At 41.5% G+C, this 27,834-nt stretch overlaps 1 protein-coding gene and 1 long non-coding RNA gene across 3 annotated transcripts in view; one reads left to right on the top strand and one right to left on the bottom strand.

Moving 5' to 3' along the window:
- cacng2a (calcium voltage-gated channel auxiliary subunit gamma 2a) overlaps window positions 1-25,731 on the top strand; it is a 33,139-nt gene extending 7,408 nt beyond the window's left edge. Inside the window, exons 3-5 of the mRNA XM_089017866.1 lie at window positions 10,729-10,812; window positions 21,970-22,110; window positions 24,218-25,731. Of these exons, the coding sequence (XP_088873992.1) occupies window positions 10,729-10,812; window positions 21,970-22,110; window positions 24,218-24,765 (773 nt within the window). The 3' untranslated portion in view covers window positions 24,766-25,731. The remainder of the gene's footprint in view (window positions 1-10,728; window positions 10,813-21,969; window positions 22,111-24,217) is intronic.
- LOC148885720 (uncharacterized) lies at window positions 18,031-27,360 on the bottom strand. Of its 2 annotated transcripts, none has more exons than XR_016117978.1 (4): window positions 27,168-27,360; window positions 21,916-22,054; window positions 21,091-21,221; window positions 18,031-20,981 (listed from the first exon to the last, which is right to left on the bottom strand). It is a non-coding gene; the product is annotated as an uncharacterized LOC148885720 (long non-coding RNA). The 2 variants fall into 2 exon arrangements; XR_016117977.1 differs by having other exon boundaries at window positions 21,077-21,221.
- Window positions 27,361-27,834: the final 474 nt, after the last annotated feature.

Here is a 27,834-nt window from a genome sequence, read left to right on the forward strand (position 1 = left end):
TGTGGATGTGAGTGAATCTGACTGTGGTGTTGCTGACATATTCTCCTGCCCGGCCGGCGCTTGTGTGGAGTCAGCGCGCATGCCTCTCACGTGTCATAGAGGTTACATCATCAGCAGCAGCCGCAGAAGCCGCGACACTTGTGTGACACAGTCAGTCACGTTAACAGATTTATTGGGACAGCACTCCCCACACCTGAGATGGATGTGTCCCGATACTTTTGCCCAAAGGCTACTTTTTCATACATTTGCAACTTCCCATGTGTCCCGATACTTTTATTCAGTCCATATTTTCTTTGCTTTTCACTTCTTGTCAGTCTTGATCTTTAACTCATTCACTGCCAGACGTGCAAAAATGTGTCCAATCCAATGCCAGGGTTTTTGTCATTTTCACTCAAATTGCAGGACCCACAGAATATTGAATTTTACGACTACATGGACATTCAATGCAGCATAATAAAACTTAACTCTCTTTCTTTCTTTTTCAATTTAGTTTATGATTTCACAGGTCCATAAAGTCAATGAAAAAAAAAAGACGTCTTTGATCAGAAAAAAGAGTTAATTCCTAAATTATATGGGTATGCAGTTATATAAGCTTGAAATGAGGGCGGCTGTCTAAAATACAATGCAATACATACATATTTGTTTATATAGGGCTTTGACAACAGCTGAAGCTGGAAAAAAGCGCTAACATGGAAAAAAGGGTAGCGCTGCCCTCTTGTGGAAGGGAAAAACATTGCCAGAGGCCATGGCCAGCGCTTTATGGGCAACCAAGCATGAAAAAAAAATATTAACACATTCGGGAATGGCGCTCCATGTCATATTTTCAATTCCCGAATACATTTGTGACTGCCATTGAATGAGTTAATCCCAAGTGTTTTTTTAAACAAAAAATGCAACGTTTACATTACTTACGTTGAAAAAGTACTTTGCGGCACGTCAAACTCTTGCTTCTTGTTGGATTGTCCTCCACAGCCACTATTGCCTTGTACTTCATTCCGATATCACAATTCTTACGTTTCCCCATGGTTGAAATTGCTGTTGAACAACTGTATAAGGATACTACCGTATGTTTCAGATGCTATTGCCGTAATGAAAGATGTGAGCAAGACATGAAAGCTGGTCACGTGACCAACGGTGTGACCGATACAGATATCGCTAATGGTGGTACTGTATAGAAACCCTGAAGCAAATATCGATTCAGCTTAAGCTGCTTTTGTATCGATATAAGCAGAGCAAAATGGCTGGCGGACGATGAAAAGGGCACCGTAGTAAGCGTATTATCATAATAACCAGGTATCGTACTAACCGGAACTAATTGTACATAAAAGACTAGAAATTTGCCGCGAAATGAAAATAGTGTCGTAATAAGCAGTACTATCAATGTAACCAATATTGATATAACGACACTTTACTGTAGTGTTTTAACAACAGTGCTAACATGTACAAAAGGCAAATGCTGCCCCCTCGTGGAAGGGAAAAAACATTGCCAGAGGTCTGACGATCGCTTGAGTGGCACCCTCCCCAGAAGAAAAACCAAACACATTTGGGAATGGCGACCACATCATATTTTCAATTATGAAGGAATGGCAGTGAATGAGTTAATGAATAACTAGTTTTCAAATTTGAAGTCAAAATTAATGACCGTAATTGTGGTCTACAATGGACAATTTGAAATTTCGGTTCAAGCAACATGGAATTTCACAAGTTTGCTTTTCTTTCGTGGGCCGAATAAAATGACGTGGCGGGCCAGATTTGGCCCCCGGGCCTCCACTTTGACACCTGTGGATTAGACTTAATCTCAGTGATAGGGCCTGAGTGAATCGACACAGACTATATAGAATTTACAACAGCCAACTACACTTTATTCACCGACTCCCACATCCCTTTCCAGGCAACACACATTCAATGTCACACATACTATAATCCATCAACATAAGTGAGGTTGACAAAAACAAACCCTGTTACCTCACACGTGTATTTTGTATTGGTATTGTGTACGTCAATGTTTTTTTGCGGGTGATACATTTCATCATGAATGTTTGAGTGGGAAGATGCAAAGGACGCTGGGATATGTACAGGAGTCAATTGACTCCTTAAAACATGGCTTCACCCGTTTTTCCCGCATTTGATTGCAGCTCAGTCCTGCAGTAGCAAGAAGAGATGACCTGGACACTCACTGAATTGACAATTGCCACAGCGGTGACGGCGGGGTCCGCTTTGACGCAGCCACACTGCAACCATTTGCGTTTTCTTCCTACGTTAAAGATAAGCAAGGAGAGAGAGCCGCAGCGAAGCACCACACTGAATACTGGATGTGTCCCCGTAACACACACACACAACTCTTTGACCCTCACTCACACCACCCCTCCACCTCCTGCTGTGACAGCAGACAACATCAACCACAAAATGGTTGGGTGTTAAAATTTGTGTGCAGGTGGTTGGAGGTCAGGGCGGGCAGTCAAGGATAAGATAATGGTAAACGTGTGCCGTAGGTCTCAAAAGGTGTATTTGTTCTGAATTGCAATGTGAATGTTTTTCTGTTTCCATTGTCAGAGTTGACTCGGTGGAAACATGACTTTGCTGTATCGTAAATGCAGTAGCGGGCCGTGCATGTCACTCCTAGGCCTTCAGTAGTGCTACGTCTGAATCGGTCAGCTGCGAATGTGGTGTGATATTAATACACGTCCACGAGAGGGTGCGCTTGGCCAGGAAATAACCTGAGACTTGAAGAAACGCAACACTGTCATTAAACTGTCCACATTTTTTACTAAGAACATGTGGATTCCTGATTGCCTCATAAAATTGAAATATTTGCGATTTTTGAAAGCTTCGGAGCTGTCCAACCTTTTGAATTATGTCCACTTTTATCTTGAAAATGGCTTTAACAGTAAATCTCCAACCAAATCCATTTATTCTCCTCATTAAGCCATTGTGGGTTGAAAACCGCTATTAATTCGACACCAAAATGAATTTGCTTATGCATGCTACCAATACAGTGTGCTAGCTCTGGCCAGTATGCACGTATCACTAGTGGCTAGTGATGCTATGATTGGCTAGTGACTAGTCAATCATGTGACTAGCCAATCATAATTTGGCGAAAACCGACGTTGCCAGCGCCTTCGAGCAGGCCTTGGGTTACCAACTCGAACTGATTGGTCAAAGCAACTGTTTCATCGACAGATTTTTATGCTCCGGGGCCTGCAGAACTGATTGTGAAGGCGTACGGGTAGATTTTTGACCGCGGTAATGAATAATTGCTGAAATGTGATTGGTTAAATGCTTGAATACGAAAGTACACATCTGGAAGCAGCACAACAGGTGAAAAGTTATGAAAGGAAGCTAAAAGACAATTTGGAATTATAGTATTTAATAAGAATTCATTCAAATATACAGTAATTAACATCAGTCTGTGATTCAGATATTTTTAAGCCAGCAGAGAAGGCTTTGTAGGCCTTGACGGTCCGCCGCGGGTAGAAGTAAACTCAGAGTTGACAAGGTGGAAACACGACTTTGCAGTACAGTCAAACCTCGGTTTTCGAACGTCTCATCCCATTCGGTTTTCAACCAAAAATGTCATATTTTTTATGCCCCGGTATACAATCAAAATTTGGTTCTCAACCAAACTGAGTGCATCTGAATGCATCACTCGACTACCCTCCACTTCCTTATACGTCACTTCCTTACATGTCACGTCTTCCTCATTGTGACCAACGCATTAATATTGTTGTTGTTTTATTTTTGCGAAGATGCAGACATATTTGGTTAAGATCTCCTGAATAGTATCATTTTAAAGCAAGCAGAGGATGGTTTGAAAAGTTAGTGTGCCCTGTGTTTGCCCAAAGACAGCTGGGATAGGTACCAACACGCCCCGTGACAGAAAGAAAATTGGTGAAAATAAGTTTGTTTTTATAGAATTTTACACATGACCTGCTCTATTATTAAGTTTTTATCCGGTTTGTGCGATGAAATAGTTAAAAAGTTGTTTTCTAGACTTTGAACAGATTAAGATTTTTTACATTGATTTTAATGGAAAGTGCTGTTTCGGTTTTCGAACAGGTTTCTGAAACGAATTATGGTCGTAAACCGAGGTATCACTGTACTGTAAATATCATGTCCTGCAATATTTTTAGAATCTCTTATGCTATCGATCATCCCATAAATTAATCGATTGATTGTATAAATAGATTTTTTTTATTTATTAAACAATGTCAATGAATGTGAAGTACAGGTATTATTTTGTCCGCATGTCGTCGCATCATCATTTTCTCCATTTTAGTATCATAACTTTGAACAAGTTGTGGTTTGAAAAGACTGGTGAGTGATTTGGGTGTCGGAATGCAAGTGTGGCTTACGTTGATTGCTAAATTGCTAATTCATTGATGACATGGTGGTTTTCTCTGCCAATATTCGACTCTTGGACGTGTAAAAGTCAATGACCCTGACTCGTAATCCACAGCAGCAGAATGTCCATTTTCTGCATCGCTGTCTTTGGCTTTTTTTTTTGTTGTACCTCTGCGAAGAAGATGACTTTGACAGCATGACTCTTATCTGTGTTTTTTTTTCTTTAATGGGGAAAAGAAAAAAAAGTTAAGCTACCCTCTGAGTGAGTCCGCAAAGTCGCTCGCTTGCTTACTGGACAATGTGGCACTCATCCGTTGGGAAGCGGCCAAGAGGAAGATGGGAAGTGCATGCTGGGAGTTTTAGCACTTAACCGTTACGGACGCAGCGCGTTGGTCTTTTAGGACGGCCGTGTTCGTCTTTGTGCAAAGACTTTTGTTATCTCGGCCAATGAGCTTATCAGCCACGCCTGCCGAGCTCGGCACTTTTCGGGAACAAGCGAGCACGGCGGCGGAATCTTTTCAGACTTTTTTGAAAAGATAAGGAAAAGTCGGGAGAGTGGACGGTGAAAATGGCACTTTGGATCTCACAATCTTGATGAGTTGCCAGAATTATTTCTCCAAAACATTTCTTCAGTTCCATATGAACGCTTGAACAGATGGCAAGGTGTAATTCCACAAGAGCAGCGTTTCTGAATTGGGCAACACTTCAGTTATCTACCGCAGATTCCACGAATAATTCTTAAAGGACAACCGACGTCTCCGGACAAGTTGTGTCCATAATTTGTAAAATCACTTCAAATGACTTCTACTGAGCGCATTTTACAAAGATTCCACGGCATATAGCTACATTTTACGTTTTAAGACTCCCGCTGAATATTCAGGAAGTCTTGTGAGTGACGTCACGTAGGGAACGCCACTGATCGACAAAGCGACACAATACATTTTGGGCAGTTTTTTTCATCTGAAAACACCGTGTTGATCGCGAAATTATAAGGAAAACTACATAAATAACGCAATGGTGAATCGTTGTGTGTCGCAGCCAATTGCGGTAACACGCATAAAGAACGTGTAAGTTGACACAAATTCCAAGCAGAGAAATCAGCCCATTTCCAACGGAGCTTGTGCACCATCTTGTGCATTTTCTGGGCGCTACATTGGAGTCCAGACGGCTCAATTTGACACGGAAGGACTTCTTTAATCGATTGCAAACATTTATGCTTTCCTCTTCAGAACTATTTGAATCATATTCATAACTGGATGAGTAACAAGAAAGCATCTTCTCCGAATCTGAACTCTCTGAAGCCATTGTTTTGATTCTGGAGCAAGGCAGTTTGTGACCAAGAGTGAAGTCACAAACAAAGGGGCGGGACTTTCTGAACCTTCCCAGTTCCGAGCTCATTTTGTGGCACTTTTGGGACACTTTAAGTCATTTTTATTGTTGTTTTTCATTTGACAAAAAATATCAGTCTGCGTGTTTTGGGTATTTTAGATGCTGTAAAACGTTTTTCTGATGTCAGGTAACACAAAAACATGGTGTCGGTTGTCCTTTAAATATCCATGCATGGATACTGTGATGTGATTTGCTAATGTACCTAAGCAAATGCCCGTTGTGTGTGAAAGGGGACGCCATTTTGTCCTCTCCGCCTCTTTAACTCTTCTTCATTTACATTTACATTACTTTTTAATTGACCTGTGCCTCAAAGTGACTTATGCTGCTGATTGGGGTGCCTGGGGGGAATGTGTGCGTGTGTGTATGTGTGTATTGCACAGGTGGTCTGCTGTCCGTCACCTTGAAAGGGTAGATGACCCGGCGGCCACCGGGCATCGTTTAGTCGTTCGATCTCTAATGTTTAATTCACCACGAGTGTGCGGCAAAGACACCTTCGACGTGTTTGAATCACGCAGCGTCAGCACGCAGTAAGCCTCCTTATACATTGACAGGAGTACACTTTTGACGGAAGGGGGGGGGGGGGCAAGGTGACCCTGCAGTATTTCAGCGGTGAAGGTAGTGACCTTTGACTGGGCAAGTGGGCGGGGTCTAAAGAGAAAATCTGAATCAGAAAAACCTTTGTTCGTCCTACAATGGGGACATTTGCAGTCAACAGCAGCAATTTGAAAGGGGATGGGATGTGGTGGGGGGTGAAAGGATAGAAAACAAGATATTCTAAGCATAGCAAAATAAAAATGTCAACTGTATACTATAAATGTGCAAAACTGTTTCATAAAAAAAACGGTACATAGTGCAAGTATCAAAAAATGCAGTTTGCATCAATTTTCACACTCTTTGGGTGGAATTGCCTCACACTACTTTTGCCCACATAGAGTACTTTAACATTATCCTCACTTGCAGTAGGCTGGGGACACCCTGAACCAGTTACCACCCAATCGCAGGGCACAGAGAAACAAATACGCACCCCAACACTCACACTTAACTCATTCACTGTGCAAAAATGTGTCCACTCCAGTGCCAGGGTTTTTGTCATTTTCTCTTAAATTGCAGGACCCACAGAATATTGAGTTTTAGATTACATAAACTTTCAATGCAGTGTAACAAATTATAGACTCTCTTCTTTCATCAGAAAAAGTGTTAATTCCTAAGTAATATGGGTCTGGAGTTATCTGAGCTTGAAATGGAAATACAATACATACATATTGATTCATAGAGCGCTTTACAAAGAGCTGGAGCTGTAACAAAGCGCTACCATGGACAAAAGGCAAATTCTGTCCCCTGGTGGAAGGCAAAAACATTGCCAGAGGTCTGACCGGTGCTTTATTCGCACCTCTGTAAGGAAAAAAAACAAAACCCAAACAAATTCGGGAATGGCGCACCACGTCATGCTTTTCAATTCCCAAATAAATTCGGGAATTGCAGTGAATGAGTTAAGAAGAATTGAAAGTGTTTTATTGATGATGCTACACATGTTTTTGGAATGTGGGAAGAAACCGGGAGAAAACCCACAGAGGCACAGGGTGAACAGGCAAACTCTTCACCGTGTGGCTGAGACACTAAGCAGTTCAAACCACAATACAATACAATACATATTATTTATGTTCACAGCAGACAAAAACGCTTCACAATACACAACAGTGAACACATGGTTAGTTTTCATTAGCTTTCATTAATTTCATTAGTTAGCTTAAATAGTTTCATTTGTTAGCTTAAATGCTAATACGGTGTTATTGTGGCTATTGCACAGGTTGCCCTCATGAAGACGTCACGTTCCCCCCCAGTAAAGCTGGAAAGTGTGTGTGTGTGTGTGTGGGGGGGGGGGGGGGGGGGGGGGTTCATGGCCGCCTCGACAGGATGTTATCAAGATGAATGTGGCGATTAGGCCATTAAATAAGCTGCGATTATCACGATAAATACGCCCATTAGGGGAGCTTCATTGGCGGATTAAAAAAATCTTGTTTTGTTAGCATGTGTGTGTGTGTGTGTGTGTGTGTGTGTGTGTGTGTGTGTGTGTGTGTGTGTGTGTGTGTGTGTGTGTGTGTGTGTGTGTGTGTGTGTGTGTGTGTGTTTTGCGTTTTGTTCTTATGCAGGTTGTTTGGTGTAAATGTGTTTTTCGTGTCAGTGCTTTTGCCACACGTGAGTGCCATTTTGTTTGGTGGTATTTTTCAGGTTTCGTTCTCGCGTGGCTTTGTATGATTCCACATCTTGCTTGCGTGTCTCGTTGTCTTGTCGTGTTTGTTTCTGCGTGCGAGTTGACGCTCTTGCGCGCGCTCGTGGATTCTGTGCACATGTTTTACTTGTGTGCGATTCCGCGAGCTGTTGTGACGTGTTGTCAGACCCCTGGGTGCAGATGCACCATGCGATCCCCACCTCCTCGCGAGCTGTAACCATGGCAACCAAAGTGATGTCCACATGGCAACAGCTGCCGTAGGGACTGCGGAGAGGGGCGGGGGGAGGGTGGTGGTGCTATCTGGACGTTGACGCATTCGGCGTCCACCTGGAAAGTTTGTGAGAATTCCGCCCACCGGAATCACTAAAGTGAAGTGGCCCTGAATCTATCCAATTCTTTCTCTCCTCCCACTCAGTGACACCTTTTCATTTCAACACCCCCCGCCCTCCTCCACCCCCGGGCCCCCAAATCACCTTTCCCATCATGCATCTGTTCGTGTCTCATCAAGCTTTTGTCTGACTCGTGTTAGATTACAGCAGTAGGCTGTGTGGGCCGGCCGACCCGTATGTCTCCTTTCCTACAACCACGCAGGATTGGATTTTTTTTTCTTCCTGTTTTCATGCCACCGGCTGAGATGACAAACAGGAAGTCTGCTTTTCTCTGCCTACTTTGACTCTCGCTTGACTTCTTTTCATACGCTTGACTTCTGACTTCATATGACGCCGATTTGTCACGTCTCATGTGGCTCATTTGCGTGATCTTCACAGGTCAAGGAGGTTCAGTTTGAAGGGAAACAATCAAAAAAAATGTGTAAAAACACAATGAGGGTGCACAAAGTGGGGGGCGGAGAGAAAGATTTAGCTTTTTGGACAAAAGTATTGGGACAGAGTTTGTGTTAATGGGCTGTCTCAATACTTTTGGCCAAACTCGCATTCGTTTTTACTTCCTGTCGAGGCCCACGATTTACACTAAAACTTATTTTATCAAATAATGGACAGTGCAACTCCCTGGCTTTGCTCGATTCTGTGTAAAAAGCAAGCGGTTTACAGTCAAAAGACCCCCCCCCCCCTAAAACCAAATCCCCATCCCCCCAGCGATTAGCGAGGCCTGAATGTGACACTTGATGTGCTCCGACTCCCACTCGCGCTCTGTCGTCCTCCCGCTCTGCCCTTGAAAAACTCTCTTGATATTACCACATTTGGGCTCCTCTCACCTCGAAAACACAACCTGCGGATGGAAATCTTTTTTTTTTTTTTTTTTTTTTTTTGGGGGGGGGGGGCGTTTGTGGGCTGCACTACAATGATTTGGAAGTGTTTGATTGTAGTATGTAAAAAATAAATAAATAATCTTGTCTCTCCAAATGTGGAAAAGAGGTTTGCCAGGTAGTGATCACTCTAATCATTCCCCCTCTAATGTCCATGTGGTCGTCTCCGTGGGGGTCCCCCCCCCCCCCCCCTCGCTACCATCCTGTTGCCATGGCAATCAAAACCTGCCCTCCAAATTAGAGGACAAATCCACCGTTTGGCCAAAATTCACATGCACGATCAAAACTCCTCCGAAGTGTTGATTTTCTTTTCCGTTTGATCCTCATCAATGCCTGAACGAGCCCTTGAAGTCAATTCCGAGATTGATTTTGGAATACGTTCAACAACTTTCAACAGAATTCCTGGCAATGTAATAGCCCAAGACTCAGAACTATGTTGTTGTGAATTGTGGAGACAGGCTTAGCTCGCAATCCTGCCTTCACTGACCTCTTCCGGTTTTGTACAAAGGAAAGTTGGGATGTAGGCCGCCAATGTCGGCGGTGTCGGCTAAATGAGATCAGCGTCCGTTTGGCGGTGCGCCAGCTTGCCGCTGTTCACAGTCGCCACCTACAAGCTACTGGTGGGCCGCGTGAAAAGCGCTTGCACACAATACAGTCATTTTCTGGAAAATATACAGACTTGCTCCTCTATTGTGTTAGTAATAATAATAATAACAATAACAATAACAGCAATAATAATAGTAATAACAAGAATGAATATTAATAATAGCAATAGTGATAATAATAATCATAATAACACTTCTAATAATAATAGCAATAATAATCATGAATAATTAATAATAATAATAATACTAATAATAGTCACAGAAATAATAAAAAAAACCATGAATATTAATATAATAATAATAACAGCAATAGTAATAATATGACCAATAATAACAGCAATAATAATAATTGTAATGAATAATTAATAATAATAATAATAGTCACAGAAATAATAATAAAAATAATAATGAATAATAATATTACTAATAATAAGAATAACTAATAATTATTATAGTGATATATAGATAGATATATAGTGATATAGTGTATATATAGTGATATAGTATTATAGTGATAATAACAATAATAATAATAATAATTAATGATGTCCCCCACAAAATTTAAAAATGACAAATGGTGAGAACATCCAATTTGAAGGTGGGATTTCTCATGACTATAAAGTCTAAATATGAGTAAAAAAATAACATGAAATGATACATCTAGCTGTCAACCAATCAGAAGAGAGAAGAGAGTCACTTCCTGGCAAACATACAAAAACAACAACTGATAGTCTACTTAACGTACACTTGAATTAAACAACTAAACAAGTAACAGGCAGAAGCTTGAAGGAAGTCACTTCCTGGAAAAGGACCAATGAGAGAGAGGGAAATGCCAATCTGCATTTGTTGTTGTTGTTGTTGACACTTTTCCCATTTTTTTTTTTTTTTTGCCTTTGCAGGAAACTTCAAGGGCATGTGCAAACAGATCGATCACTTCCCCGAGGATACGGATTACGAAGCTGACCCGTCCGAGTACTTCCTGCGTAAGTACACATACACACACAAACGCACACGTACTTGGAAAAGCTTGAAATTTCCCGGGACGGCGGCACTTGTTGGCCGTGTTTGCGACTGGTGCTTGATGCCAGGATGCCGCTTGGTCGCCGTCTGCTAAGAGGCGCGCATGTGTGAGTTACACTCCAGTCAGTCAACACTGTGTCCATTGATTAGCACGCTGTGCAAACAGCACAACATCCCCTTTCACACAGACAACTCTTTTCCCGGCTTTTCTCATGTCTGCGATCGGCATGAAAGGGGAGTATGTCACAAAATGGTGGTTTGAAGTCAGTTAGCATTAGCTTTAGCATCACCATGTGGATGCTCATACTTGTTTGTTTGCGCAACACGGGCGCATCTCCATGATTACGGCTTGGGTGTTTGTTGCCATGGCGACAGCCCGGTTTGTTTTCAAAGGTGTAGAATTGATAGTCTGGCTGATGCTGTGTTTGGACCTCCGCTTTCATCCTCGGGTGCGCCAGCGTGAAACACGGGAGGCAATTGCTCCCTAAGAACATTTTTTATCTTGTTTGCCGAGAAAGTTGAAAAATGACATACATGACCGCCAGATGAACGGCCGCCAATTAAACAGTTTAAATTTGCGCTCAGAGCGTCAGTCACCCATCGAGATGTGGCAAAGTAGGCCAAGAGCGTCGCTAATCAAACTAACAACGGCGCCGATGAGTGGACCTTAACCCCTCTGACCAGACTGTGATTGGACGAGAGCGCTCCCAGTGGCCAGCCAATTAGGACACTGGCGGCCATAAATATTTTAGCCTTCTTCCTTTTTTATGTGGGTCAGGACACCGCTGAGCATCATTGGGCGTCTTGCCCAATGATGCTCATACATCCACACACGCAGAGCATGATTTACTGGATTAAAAGTGACATTTTACTCTGGGAAAAGAGGAATGAGCATTTGGTGTCTTTCTCTACTTCACATATGAAACATGTTATAATGTATCATGTCCTTGAAATTGATGTCTTCCAACATGTGATGTCGTGCAGAGACATATACATCTTGCCACACTTTAAAATGTCTTCTGACAAATTATGTCATCTAAAAAAAAGTTTCATTACCAATGACAGTATCCAATTTAAAAAAGAAGACATTGTCTTTGAATGTAATGGTAAAATTTGTCATTATTCTGTAAATTTAGGTCATACAGTGAGACCTCGACTTACGAACTTAATTGGTTCCCAGACAGAGTGTGTAAGGCGAAAAGTGTGTATCTCAAAAAACAAATTCCCATAGGAAACCATTAAAATGGGAATAATCCGTTCCCAGGTTTCCATAAAATATACTTTTCAACTAAATAAGCCTTAAAACTACACACAACATACCTTATTCTATGTATAATAAATGTGCTATTGTATTGTAATGAAAGAAATACACTGCATTGTATCATGAAGTCACTTTATTTACATTTGTGATGGTCATTTATGGCTTGATGGAATGGCGTTGGAGGTCGAAGGTGAAAGGGAATTGCTGTTTGGAAAGCGAGGCGCATTACATGAGGACTGTAATTAAAGAAATAAACTGTGCTGTAAAATAAAGTTTTATTTACCTTTTTGATGGTCGTTGATGGCTTATGGAAGGAGAGTCACCTTCCATAAGGACTGTTGGTAACTTAACCTCTGGTGCTGTTCGGTCGTGTGCTTCCGCCGAAGATCACTCCGCCAGCCGTGGTTGGTGTGTATTATGAAAATAGTGCTTATTTTAATTTTCATAAATTTGACGTTTGTAAGACAAAAAGTTTGTAAGTTGAGGTGTTTGTAAGTTGAGGTCTCACTGTATATATTGTCATGATGTCATACTAAATGCCATGTTAAAAACGTGTCTTGATGTTAATTATCAAACTGAAATGATGTGCCATGTGATGCCATTCTAAACATTCTACATTTTGACATAAATGCCACATTTAAAATAATGCAATGATGCCACCCCCCCCCGAAAAAAAGATGGTCACATCATCTGATCAGAAAAAGGAAATAGAATATTATGGTGTTCATTTTATACAAGGCAGCGAGGTAGCATCCTCTTCCTCCTCCTCTGCCATTACGCAACACGCAGCATGTCACTCAAGGTGAAGGCCCGCCTGGAAGTGACATCACAGATGCCCAAAAATGGAGCGGGCACACCGCCGATGTCATCACATTGCGTGGAGGCGAGTCAAAACAACACGCACCCTCACCAAACACTCATCTGCCCACCACACACACACACACACACACACACACACACACACACACACACACAGACACACACACACACACAGTCTCAGTATGAAAAATGAAACCAAAATATTCAATGGTTTCATGAATATGTCACGAAAAAGCTCACACGACACACCACGACACCACATTTCAAGTCATTTCTGTACTATCCATGTAGTTGTAAAAAAATGATGCATAGATACTTAATATGTGTTCATATTTGAATGAAGTCCAACTCTAAATCATTTCCTAAAAGTTTGGGTGTCATACTACGCCATACGACGAGCGAGAGTATACATGTTGATACCCTTTTTTAAGATGCTTTTTTGTTTGTTTGTGTTAGTGTACATTGCACCCTAAGTATCCGATCAGCCGCTGTCCACGATCAACGCACGGTTGACAGCTTGAAAAGTCGATGTTGCGTCCAAAAAAACGCTTAGCTGCATAATGTTCTACCTAAAATGATGGGCTGTATTTACTGGTGGTCGACATGATGTCACACACACACGTCTCCGTTTAACATCCTTTCACAAAAGGAACGTCACACTCAACGCATGCAAAGAGCCCAGGCGTCTTTGACGCGTGCGGGTCTATATGCACATCCGAGCCGGGTGTATTATGTAAGGCAGCTGAGGCACACTGAAGTGCCAGTGGGTTTCTCGAACATGGCGTGCGTGTGTGAGCTCCCATAATGCACTGCGCTGTCGGGCGAGGAGGAGGAGGCGGAGAACGAGGGCGAGGAAGAGGCAGTAAAGAAATCCCCCGTTATGCAAGAGGCCCTTCAAAAAAGAGAGGGCACCCACAATAAAAATGACAGGACGACATTTTGCAGGAAATGGTGCCTTTTTGGAGGGGGTTAATCAATCCCCAAAAGTCTTTTTTTTTTGGCGGGAGGGGGTTTAAAAATGCCTTACTATCCATGGTTGTTCCCCCCGAGTCCAAAACGCCTCAGTATCCTTGGTGTCTTTTTTCTCTGACTGAAAATGCCATGGTGGTTTTTTTTTCGGCTAAAAATGCCTTACCAAGCCAAGGCATTTACCATACCATACCATACATTATTATACCATACCATACATTATTATGTATGGTAAGGCTTACCATACATAATAATATAATAATAATTGCATTTATAAGCGCCTTTCAAAACTCTCAAGGACACATGGTATTTTTTTCGGATAAAAACGACTTACTGTACATGGTCGTTTTATTGGGGCTGAAAATACGTTACATGGTCGTTATTTTTGGGTCCAAAATGCCTTACTATACACGGTCGTTTTTTTGGGGGGGCTAAAAACGCCTTAATATACATTGTCGTTTTTTCCGTCTAAAAACAGCTTACGATACACGGTCGGTTTTTTTTGGGCTAAAAACACTTCGTTATACATGGTCGTTTTTTTCGGTCTAAAAACGCCTTACTATACATGGTTGTTTTATACAGCTAAAAATGCCTTCCTATAATAATAATCATAAATTTCATTTCTAAGTGCCTTTCAAAACTCTCAGGGTCACTTTACAGTCACAGCATCAGTTTTTCTGCGGGTGAGCAGTGGCAGCCACATGCGCCAGCGTTCACTCAACCTGGAATAACTCAAATAGAAAGTTAGCTAGCTAGCTAATAGATAACTAATAGATAGCTAGCTAGCAAATCGATAGCAAATAGATAGCTAGGTAGATAGCCAGATAGCTAGTAGTAGCTAGCTATAATAATAATAATCCATTTCATTTCTAGCAAATAGATAGCAAATAGAGAGCGAGGTTTTGACTTCAAGATGGCGGCGCGTTACAGCAGCTCCTGTATTTTGTTTTTCTACTTCCTTCTTCCGTCTTCCTTTCATCACTTTGCTGCTGTGAAATGTCCATGTCCCCACTGCGAGGCTAATAATAATTACATGGTCGTTTTATACAGCTTAAAACGCCTTACTATACATGGTCGTTTTTTTCGGCTACAAACACCCTACGATACATGGTTGTTTTTTTTTTCGGCTAAAAATGCCTTATTATACATGGCCGGATTTTTTGGGCTAAAAACGCCTTATTATACATGGCCGGATTTTTCGGGCTAAAAACACCTTACTATACATGGTTGTTTTTTTCGGCTACAAACGACTTACTATACATGGTCGTTTTTTTCGGCTACAAACGCCTTGCTATACATGGTTGTTTTATACAGCTAAAAACGCCTTGGTCGTTTTTTTCAGTCTAAAAATGCCTACTATACATGGTCGTTTTTTTCGGCTACAAACGCCTTACTATACATGGTCGTTTTTTTCTGCTACAAACGCCTTAATATACATTGTTGTTTTTTCGGTCTAAAAACGCCCGACAATACATGGTCGATTCATACGGCTAAAAACGCCTTACTATACATGGACGTTTTTTTTCGGTCTAAAAAAGGTTTACTATACATGGTCATTTTTTGGGCTAAAAACGCCTTCTTATACAGTCATTTTTTGGGCTAGAAACGCTTACTATACATGGTTGTTATTTTTCATGCTAAAAATGCCTTGCTATACATTGTGGCTTTTTTTGGGCTAAAAGCTACTATACATGGTGGGGTTTTTTTTCGGCTACAAACGCCTTACTACACATGGTTGTTTTTTTTTTTTTGGGCTAAAAACGCCTTACTATACATGGTCGTTTATTAATAAGAATGAGAAAGTCTTGAATAGTCGCCCAATCTGGAAATTTACAAAAAAAAAACAAATTGGAGAGTCTGGGGGTCAAACCCAGGACTACATAGATGCAAAGCATGCACTCTACCACTGATCCAAATTCCCATTTAGCATGACAGAAAAGGGCATACCATACGTAACCACTCTACGCCGTTTTTTTTTAAACACCTTTTGATACATGGTCGTTTTCTTAAGGATAAAAATGCCTTTTCTTAAGGATAAAACGTCTTGTTTTACATGGTCAATTTTTTTGGGCTAAAAACACCTTGCTATACAATGTATAGTAATGTATAGCCCGAAAAAACGACCACGTATAGTATACATGTTTTTTTTTCAGCTACAAACACTTTAGTATACATGGTCGTTTATTTCGGCTAAAAATGCCTTACTATACATGGTGGGTGTTTTAGAGCTAAAATGCCTTACCATACATGGTCGTTTTTTCGGTCTAAAAACGCCTTACTATACATGGTCGTTTTTTTTCGGCTAAAAACGACTGACTTTAAATGATCGTTTTGCTTAAGGATAAAAATGCCTTACAATACATGGTCTTTTTTTAGATAAAACGCCTTACTATGCATGGTTTTTTTCCCAGGGCAAAAAAATGCTTTACTATACATGGTTGTTTTTTGGGCTAAATATTCCTTATGATACATGGTAGTTTTTTTCGGTCTAAAAACGGCTTACTATCCACAGTCGTTTTTTTTGGGTCAAAAATGCCTTACTATACATGGTCGTTTTTTAATAAGAATGAGAACATCTTGAATAGTCCCCCAATCTGGAAATTTGCAAAAATTTCAAATAGGAGATAACTGGGGTCGAACCCAGGACTACATACATGCAAAGCATGCACTGTCCCACTGACCCAAATCCTAATTTTACGTGGCAGAAAATGCCATACATATGTGGTAGGTTTTTTTTTTTCGGTCTAAAAAAGGTTTACTATACATGGTCATTTTTTTGGGCTAAAAACGCCTTCTTATACAGTCATTTTTTGAGCTAAAAACGCATTACTATACATGGTTGTTGTTTTTCATGCTAAAAATGCCTTGCTATACATTGTGGCTTTTTTTGGGCTACAAACGCCTTACTACACATGGTTGTTTTTTTTGGCGAAAAACGCCTTACTATACATGGTCGTTTTTTTCGGCTAAAAGCACCTTACTATACATGGTGGGTTTTTTTCGGCTACAAACGCCTTACTACACATGGTTGTTTTTTTGGGCGAAAAACACCTTACTATACATGGTCGTTTATTAATAAGAATATGAAAGAAATCTGGAAATTTACAAAAAAAACAAATTGGAGATTCTGGGGGTCAAACCCAGGACTACATACATGCAAAGCATGCACTCTACCACTGGTCCAAATTCCCATTTTGCATGACAGAAAACGGCATACCATATGTGATAGTTTTTTTCGGGCTATAAAAGCCCCACTCTACGGCCTTTGTTTTTTGTTTTTTTCAGTCTTAAACGCCTTTTGATACATGGTCGTTTTTCTTAAGGATAAAAATGTCTTATCATACATGGTCGTTTTTTTCGGCTAAAAACACCTTGTTTTACATGGTAATTTTTTTCGGGCTAAAAACACCTTGCTATACAATGTATAGTAAGGTATTTTTAGCCCGAAAAAACGACCATGTATACTGTACATGGTCGTTTTTTCGGCTACAAACACTTTAGTACAGGGGTGTCCAAAGTCGGTCCTCGAGGGCCGCTGTCCTGCCTGTTTTCCAGCTCTCCCAGGAGCAACACACCTGATTCAAATGATCAGCTCATCAGCCAGCTCTGAAGCAGCATCAAAATGGTCCTGATGATTTGAATCAGGTGACCGACTTTGGACACCCCTGCTTTAGTATACATGGTCGTTTATTTCGGCTAAAAACGCCTTATGTTATGGTGGTTTTTTAGAGCTAAAATGCCTTACTATACATGGTTGTTTTTTTCATGCTAAAAATGCCTTACTATACATGGTCGTTTTTTTCGGCTACAAACGACTTACTATACATGGTCGTTTTTTTTCGGTCAAAAATACCTTACTGATACATGGTCGTTTTCTTCAGCCTAAATACGGCTTATTATACATGGTCATTTTTCGGACTAAAAACGCCTTACTATCCATGGCTGGTTTTTTTTTTCGGCCAAAAACGCCTTACTATACATGGTCGTTTTTTTTAAGGGGGGCTAAAAACGCCTTAACTTTTTTACTGGTAGACACCTGAAGACACCTTCCTACACAGTTTTTTTTCTGTTTTCAGGTACAAATTTGTAATTGGCAAAAATCAAGATCCTTTACATGGTTATAATATAATAATAATACATTACATTTTAAGCACCTTTCAAAACTCTCAAGGACATTTTACAGTCACAGACAAGCACAAGTACTATAATAAATAAAATACAATCACAAATAGAATGCAATAAATAAAACACAATTAAAAATAGAAACAAGAGAGAGAGCTACACAGAAAATGCACTTTTAAATAGGTGGGTTTTGAGATGGGACTTGAAGGTGGGAAGAGAATCGATGTTACGAATATTGGGAGGAAAAAGCCTAACTATACATGCAAATGATGGCCATGACTGCAATGTCATCCCTTCTTCTCTGCCATATTAAGCGGTGTTAATGCAGCAAATAGTTGACCACAGTGGCCCTGCTCGACTGAGCTTGTAAGCAACCCAAGAAGGTGTTTTAAATCGGCTCACTATACAATACAAATGAGCATTAGAATCTGAGGCTGGGGGCTTTTACTTAGGCTTCAAATGTTGGTGCTAGAATCAAGATATCCAATGAGGGTTAGGGTTTCCAAGAAGGCTGTTAAATCAGGGTAGTTGCAAAGTAGGGTTTTAAATTAGAGTTCGAGCATCATAATCTTCGCTTTCTGTTGTTTTTCTCCTCGGTTGCGTGTGTTCATCAGCCAGTATTGATGTGTTGGAGGAGTGGGGGGGGGGGGTTGGTTTGCATTGCCACCACCCTGGGGCCCCAAAGCAGACTGGACGCTGGCCTCAACTGGCCTGATAGAATTGACAGGTCTGGGCCCAACACGCAGGCACTGGTCGGGCTGAATATGTCTGAGGGCTACAATATGATAACGCTGCCCTGGTCTCCTTGGCAACGGATGACCCACAGACACCAGGCAGCAAATTAAAAGTCAATCCTTTTTTTCTGGTCCTGATTGACCGAGTGAGTGACTCGCTATCGCATTAACGAGGAATTTATCAATCTAAGCGCCTCATAAAAAGCAACCATTCTCTCATTTGAGGTTACGCAGGAAGTCACACACTTACGCTTTTATGATAAAACGTTTTTATGTCCTGACGTAAAATAGGTCAGATCAATTGCAGGTTTTTTTCCCCCCACCAGGGATTAAAATGATTTTTATTGTGGTGAACTGGAAGGGAAGTTGTTCCGTGTGCAAGCCAAAGGAAAAAAAAGGTGCCAGCTTTGTGTGCGTGTGCGTGCATGTGTGTAGACAGCAACGGAGGGAGAAAAACAATCACTGCCTTAAACGGTGCACCGTTTTTCTTCGTTGAAAAAGAAACCAGAGAAAGAAATTTGAAGAGAATTTTGAAAAAACGGCAACTGAGACGATAATTTGAAAATTTGTAATTATTCTATGTATTTCTTTATTTCTAGTTTTATCTGCTATTTTATTATTTATTGTTTTATGTATTGTTTTTATTGTAAAGTTCCCTTGGGTGTTCAGAAAGGCGCTTGTAAATTAAATGTATCATTATTATTATTATTCTTTATTTTTGGGAAGGGAGGCGACAAAATGATCACAGATCCAATAGTTAAGAAATCCCATATTGGTTCTGAAAGCGACAAGCAGTCACACAGGTAGTGCGCCGCGTGAGTGTGTCACCCACCAATCGAGCCCGCGGGTCACCATGTTTGCCATCGGCCGCCCGGATCGATACGCAGCTGCCAGAATCCACTGGTGCCCGCTGCCTCGTACGCACGTATGCACACCCATCTAGTGGGGGGTAGGTGGGGGGGGGGGGCGCCTAGCTTACCATGGCACACTTTAGTCAGTCGTCTGTGTGTGTGCGTGACTCACTCGGAATCTCCCGTGCCGTCGTCTTCCAAAATGTGGGTCAGAGAGTCAGTGTCGAGTTGACCCACCTTATCCGAGGAAGCGAACAGGGACATGAGGCCGACTTTTAAGTTTGGGCGTTAAATGCTATCGTCAGGTGATGGGGGTCAGTAGTCACCTGTCCTACAGACATCAAGTGACTTGACTCATCCGGGGTTAATTCATGATTGGATTGGATTTTTTTAATATTTCTATAATTGTATTTTCATTGTAACAGAACTGTTTTCTTTACAAATGCAAAAGGTGGCACAGCGTTTTACCCTTTCATGCATCCTGTAACCCAAGTGTGTCAAAGTCATTTTTTGCCACGAGCCACGAGGTAGTTACGGTTTCCTCTCAGGGGTCATTATGAATGGAGAGAAGCCATTAGAATATTTAATCCCCTCCACATTTTACACGTAGAGCGCACAGCCAAGTTATGAATAACAAGTTTTCAAATTTGAAATAAAAAATCATGACTCTTATTGGGGTTTACATACGACAATTAGAAATTTTGCTTGAGACTTCAGCAAGCATTATGGAATTCCACAAGTTTGATTTGCTTTCGCGGGCCGAATAAAATGATGCGGGGGCCGGATTTGGCCTTGACTTTGACACCCTGTGCTGTAACCCGATGACGTGATAGGCTATCCACTGTTGTAACCGGTGTCCGTGAAGGGGTTGATATCAGGTTGGTTGAGAGAGGTCAAAGGGTTTAAAACCTGATGTTTATCTCTCCTTTTAACGTGCTTTGACCCAACTTGAACCCAAACACGAAGCAAAGCCGTAACCTTAACCCCAAAAGATAAACCTTGCCCATATTTTCCCGATAGAAGCCTATTCAGGCAGTTTCTGCACACAGTGTGTTAAATTTGTGTATGAAAAAAAAAAAAAAGATTATTTTGCACTTTAATGAGGTTGCACCGTGTCAGACGTTTTTGGGCTCTGAGACGCAATCAAAAGTCAGGCCGGCGAGCAGCCCTCATTTTATTGCCGTTTTGTCCAAATGAAAGCAAAATGATGAAATAATCACCGGCACCCCTGTTACTCTGCCTCTCTTTACGCCTCCTCTTCTGTGTGGGCTGAGGCTTTGCTTCAACTTTGATGTCACCTTGAGCTTCTGACGCTGGCCAAGAGGAGCGTGTCAATCAATCACTGCTTCGTCCAGACAACCATGATAGGTCGCCATCTTTCAATTAGACAATGCAAATGGTGGAGGGGGGGGGGGGGGGTCAATATTTCACCGTCGATCATCATGCATGACCGTTAATTTAGCACCGGGACCTTTTTGATCTCACATCTGCCACCGTAGCAATTAGCCGATGCGCTCACGATGATGATGCAGCTGTATGAAAGAAGCCGTGGCGGCCCCTTCGGGCGTACAGTACGTGCCAGAGCCCCGCGGCGTCCATCCCGTGTGCCAAGAGTGCTATTACATTATGTACCAGCACGCACACAGACACACACACACACACACACACACGAGTGTTGATGAAGTGTTTCACAGTTCTGACGGGGTGTTGATTGGGGTGCGCGCACACAGTGAGCAGATGCTGAAATGGATGCTAACATGCTTTTTAACTCATTCGCTGCCATTCCCGAATTTATTCGGGGATTGAAAAGTGTGACGGAGAGCGCCATTCCCAAAATTGTTTGAGTATTAGTTTTTCTTGCAGAGGGTGCCGATAAAGCGCTGGTCAGACCTCTGGCAATGTTTTTTCCCTACCGCTTGGTGGCAGCATTTGCCTTTTGTTCACTTTAGCGCTTTGTAACAGCTTCAGCAGTTGCTAAAGCGCTATATAAATCAATATGTACAGTATGTATTGTATTTTGTACAGCCACCCCATTTCAAGCTCAGATAACTCCAGACCCATATAACTTAGAAAAACTATTTTTTATATCTGAGGTTCTCTTAGTGATCCTCTATTGCGAGAAAATATTACACTACTGTATTGATATTTCGCCAACGAAAACAATCTATTTGTCCCATTCAATCTTGCTGATAGCGCAGATAATGACCCAACCTTTCTAAGGTATCAACTTGATATCCACAAAGTCTAAATGCCACCCTAAACTCCTCTAGCTGATAAAATACTCCAGAACCGAATTCGGAAACCACTTACTGAACTTCTTCTGGTTCCACAAAGTCAAGTTGTTTGTCGCATATTTGTTTGCAGGTGCGGTACGAGCATCCAGCATCTTCCCCATCCTCAGCGTCATCCTGCTCTTCATGGGAGGTCTGTGCATTGCTGCCAGTGAGTTCTACAAGTCCAGACACAACATCATCCTTAGCGCGGGGATCTTCTTTGTGTCGGCAGGTCAGTCCGTAAACTCAAACTCAACCGCAATACAATTTCAGATGTTCATTCGTACTGTAAAAAGATCAACCTGAACATCTTATGCCTTCTCTTGCTAGATAGTAAGAGCTGGTTAAGTGCTCTTCCCGATAGGAAGTATGAGTTGAAGGGTACTTCTACTTTTGCGTCTATTGGTGCCTCACTGCCCCCGGGTGACGTGACGGTGTGGATGCCCGAGATTATCCAGATATATGAGATTTAAAAAATGGCCTGTGTCTGACTGCTAGCAAAGGTTTAGTGCCGCGACTGTCGGTACAAGGAGAGATAATGACACCACATGTTGATATTTTGGCGGTAACTTGCGTCTTGGTTTATGACGTTTTCTAGATTATTGGTTTATGTTGACTTGTGAACAAATATTGGATTTACGGGAATTTAAATAGTGGCAGTGAACATAACACGGAAGAAATCTAGCATTTGCGATAATTGGTGTTGAGTCACATTACTGTGGAATAATTTGGGCCCACTCTTCTTCTTGAACCCTGCCATATTTTAAAGCAAGGGTGTCAAACTCGTTTTTTTTTTTGCTGTGGGCCACATTGTAGTTAAGGTTTCCTCTCAGGGTCCGTTATGAATTTGAGGATGCCATTAGAATGTTTCATGCCCTCCACTTATTACATAGTGAGCGCACAACTCATTCACTACCAGAGTTGTGGAAAAATGTGTCCACTACAGTGCCAGGGTTTATATCATTGTCACTTGAATTCCAGGACCCACAGAATATTGAGTTTTAGGACAACATAAACATTCAATGCAGCGTAAGAAACCGTAGACTCTCTTCTTTCATCTGAAAAAAAGAGTTAATTCCCAAATTATATGGGTCTGGAGTTATATGAGCTTGAAATGAGAAATTTCAAATTTCTCCACTGTGAGATTGATAAAGGCAAATCCAATCCAATCCAATGAGAGCGGCTGTCTAAAATACAATGAAACACATACATATTAGTTTATATAGTGCTTTAACAACAGCTGATACTGGAATAAAGCGCTAACATGAAAGAAAGGAAATGCTGATGAAGGGAAAAAACATAGCTAGAGGTCTGGCCAAGCGCTTTATCGACACTCAAGCCACAAAAAAACAAAACCCAAACTAATTCGGCAATGGTGCTCTACGTCATATTTACAATTCCCAAATACATTTGTGAATGGCAGTGAATGAGTTAATCAGAATCAGAATCAGAATACCTTTATTCGTCCCGCAATGGGGAAATTTGCAGTCCACAGCAGCAATTGAAGAGGGATGGGGTTGGGGTGGGAGTGAAAGGATAGAAAACAAGATATTCTAAGCATAACAAAATAAAAATGTCAACTGTATACTGTGCAAATGTAGATGTGCAAAAACCGTTCTATAAACAAGACTGTACATAGTGCAGAATCAAGAGATGCATTTAGATATATTGCAACAACCCATATTTACAAGTGTCCAGTTTTTTTTTTTTTTTTTTTTTTTTTTTTTTTAATGAATAACTAGTTTTCAAATTTCAAGTAAAAAAAGAATGACTGTTAATGTGGTTTACATGGGAGAATTTGAAATGTTGGTTCGGACTTTAGCAAGCATCATTTCACAAGTTTGATTTGCTTTTGCGGGGCGAATAAAATGATGTGTTGGGCCCCGGGGCCTCCACTTTGACACCGGTGTTTTAGAAGGTTTTCCAGCATCAAATGCCCATTTAAGGTCATGCCACCGAATCTCAATTGGATTCAAATCCGAAATTTGACTTGGTCACTCCCATGTTTTGAAGCCATACAGAGGTGGACTTGTTGGTGTCTAAAAGCGCTTCAATTTGAGGGCGCAAATAGATTGTCTGGCATTGTCCATCAAGATTTTATGGTGGACAACAGAATTCACTGTCTGATCAATCACACGTTTTCCTGGCTCTAAATTATTGCACAGTTGAGCGAGACAACAAAAGAAAACAAAACGTGTGATTGACAGATTGTGATGTCCATGTTTTAGTTAGAGTTTTGTCAAGGTTCAACTGTTTTCTCAACCCGGGACACTATCTCAGAGCCACATGCTGCTTCACCCAGTCTCTGATTGGTGAATTCTATTCTTTGGTTTGCGCAGGCCTGAGCAACATCATCGGAATCATCGTGTACATATCAGCCAACGCGGGCGACCCTTCCAAGAGCGACTCCAAGAAGAACTCGTACTCGTATGGCTGGTCCTTCTACTTCGGGGCCTTGTCCTTCATCATGGCCGAGATGGTGGGCGTCCTGGCCGTGCACATGTTCATCGACCGCCACAGGCAACTCCGGATGGGGACCCGCGCCGCCGACTACCTCCAGGGCTCAACCGTGTCCCGGGTCCCGAGCTACCGCTACCGCTACCGGCGCCGCTCGCGCTCCTCATCGCGCTCCACGGACCCGGTGCACTCGCGTGACACCTCTCCGCTTGGCCTCAAGGCCTTCGGGGCGCTGCCCTCCACCGAGATCTCCATGTACACGCTGCCCCGCGACACCCTCAAGTCTGGAGCTGGGGCACCAAACGCCAACGCCGCCTACAATTCGGAGCGGGACCACAACTTCCTGCAGGTGCACAACTGCATCCAGAAAGACGCTAAAGACACGACGCATGGGAACGCGGCCGCTAACCGGCGCACCACCCCCGTATGAGGAGGCGTCGCCCGCCCACCCGCCCGCTGCCGTATTTATAGGACACGTGTTGTTTTCTGCATGACTCTTCCAGAAGCTTCCAGAAATTCAGAAGAGGTCAGAGCCATCCAGACAAACGCCTCCTTTATTTTTGGACTCAGTGTTTTGCATTCAAACTGTGAATTGTTACAGCCAGCCCTGTCTGTAACTTCTACAAAGCTACTATTAACATTAAATAATTTATATATATATATATACAGTAAAGTCTCGTTATATCGATAGTACTGCTTATTACGATACTATTTCTATGAACGCAAGGAGAAAATTTACATGCCGCAGGATCGGGATATATCGATAGTCCGGTTATATCGATATTTTTTCCAACTATCGATATAACGAGACTTTACTGTATATATATATATAACTTTTATAAAGATTCATAATAGGAATAATCACAAGATACTGACTACTTTACTGAAGAAGCAAAAAAAAAAGGACTGACTTAAGAAGCTGCTGTTGGTGACTCTTTTAGAATCCTAGAATAATAAACTACTACGATTTTTTTAAAATCAAATACACGCGAAAAAAAAAAAGCCGAAAATGTGAACACGTACCAGTCCGAAATGAAGTGCATGCTTTTAAAACTGCAGGAAAGTTATGTTTCAATTATCCTAAAATAGGAAAAAAGAAATTCATGATTTTCATGTGTGTTTTATGTGTTTCTTTTTATTTAATTTTGTTTTGGAGATCAAAACCAAACAAAAACTTTTTTAAACAACCATAGTTTGATGAATATATAAAAATATATACAAAGTTATGTAATGTCATTTCTTTAAAAAAAAAAAAACTCACGCCGCCTTAGCCATCTTTTTGATTCTGAAAATTCAAATGGAAACTCTTTAAAAAGGTGCCAAAAGCGAATAATCCTCCTAAATGGATGCATCAAGTCCTGATGAAATAAAGCAATCCCAGGGGGGAACCAATCAACCATGTGTGTGTCTCTCGCGAGAAATGCCGTTTTGTTTGGATTTCTTAACATGCTAACATCCTGCAAATTTCCTCTACAGGGCGCTACGGTACAATTTTCATAAACATCATCACCAGATGACTACTTTTAAGTGTAAACAAGTCCACCTATGAAAGTGCGGAGTCTTATTGGGGGAGGGGAGGTTCTTTGGGTAAAAGTGGGGTACTGCGAAAGGGCGTGGGGCGTGGTGTTCATTAGCTTTTAAATCATTCATTGCCATTCACGAATGTATTCAGGAATTGAAAATAATATTAATAATTAATAATATAAATTAGTTTGGGTTTTGTTTTTTCTTACTTGGGTGCCAATAAAATGCTGGCCAGACCTCTGGCTATGTTTTCCCATCCACCAGGGGGCAGAATTTTCAATGTTAGGGCTTTTTCCAGCTTCAGCTGTTGTTAAAGTGCTATATAAACCGATATGTAATGAAGGAAATAAATACATTTAGTTAGCCGTGTTAAACATTGTGTATGATAAACATTAAAGTAGTGAGTCAATCAGTATCAATAGTGCTTTGTTTCCAATAGATAGATGAGTGAGCAGATGTGGAATGTGTGTCGGAGTTGTGTTTTTGCAGACACCAGGGGGTTATGGGCTCAGCTGGTTCTCATCACCTAAAGGAGATGAAAAGTTACGACCTGACCAATGCTGCAAGAGGGAGGTGAAAGGTTACAACATAAACCACCGCTGTCTTGACGGGGACCCAACTTGAGATATCTCCACTTCATCCCGCCAAGAGGATGACTGACACCAGAGCCCAGAGAAGGAAAAGGATCCAATCAGCAACAAACGTGCCAATTGTTGGGTTATAACGTTGCACAATAAGGTAAATATTTCATTCCATTTATAATATTTACAATATTAAAGGTAACCATAAAATGCCAATATCAGCCTATAATATTTTAACCTAACAGTATGTATTGCATTATATTTTGGACAGTCACCCTCATTTGTAGCTCATATAACTCCAGGCCCCTATAATTTAGGAATTAACCCGTTTTTCTGATTTTACACTGCATTGAATGCTTGTGTAGTCCAAAAACTCAATATTCTGTGGAGCCTGGAACTCGAGAGAATATGACAAAAAGAAGAGGGCAGTACACGTCGCTTGAACTTGTTTAGGTGCTAACATGCTAAAATCTCATTAGCAACGCTAAAATGGCATAACACGGTAAAGCTGACAGAATGCAGCCAGTATTTTTTAAACGATTGAACAATTAGGTTAACTGAAACCTGTCCTGTGTTTCCTTGACACAATATGTCGTATGACAAACAGGTTTACAGCAACTACACGAGGACAACAGGTTTGCTGCGTGTAGTACAAGCGTTCAGGATGATACAAATAGCAACGACTGCCGCCATTAAATCGGAGAAGCAAGATGAGAACAAGAAATACCTTTTTGTTTCCACCTGGTCGTCTTAAAAGCTTCACGGTGCTCTCACGGGGCCAAGTAAGTGGCCGTGCAACACAAATTGCAGGTTGCCGACAGGTGGGATGTTTTAGGCGTGTAAGGTAGTCGGTGTCACTTTCAATTGTGAGGGGTGGGGATAAAGTAAGCGATGGTTTGGAGTGATTTATTAAGAGGGTGGTGTTTAAGAGGACCATTGGGTGTGTTTCATTACTGGGAGGGGACAATGAGGTGTTTCCGAAAGGATTTAGGTTCCCTCGTGTGTGTGCTGGGGGTAAATTAGGACACCGAACCTCAATCCTGGTTTTGGGCGGTGCACCCCCTCCTGGCTGCGACAATGAAGCACATTAAGATATCAAAGCATCTCTGTTTATATAAACTGACATGAAATTGACTAATGACCTTTGTGTCACTTTAGCGGACATGTGAAACGGACAGAGTTCAGCACCCATGGGAGCCCATTGTTACATCCCCCCGACCCCACCCACAGAACCAAATTCACATAAAAAAATGCAAGCGGGTGGCTGTTATGGCAAATTCGTGTTTGTGCATGTCATCATTGTGACATTTCCCTCCATGTGCTCGTATGCGTTTTGTGCATTCAGGCTGTTTATGCTGACTACAGAACAGTTGCTGACTGCGCTCTCAATTCGG

This window comes from Hippocampus bargibanti, linkage group LG17, assembly GCF_051943395.1.
Source record: "Hippocampus bargibanti isolate YZ-2025 linkage group LG17, ASM5194339v1, whole genome shotgun sequence".
Lineage (NCBI taxonomy): Eukaryota > Metazoa > Chordata > Actinopteri > Syngnathiformes > Syngnathidae > Hippocampus > Hippocampus bargibanti.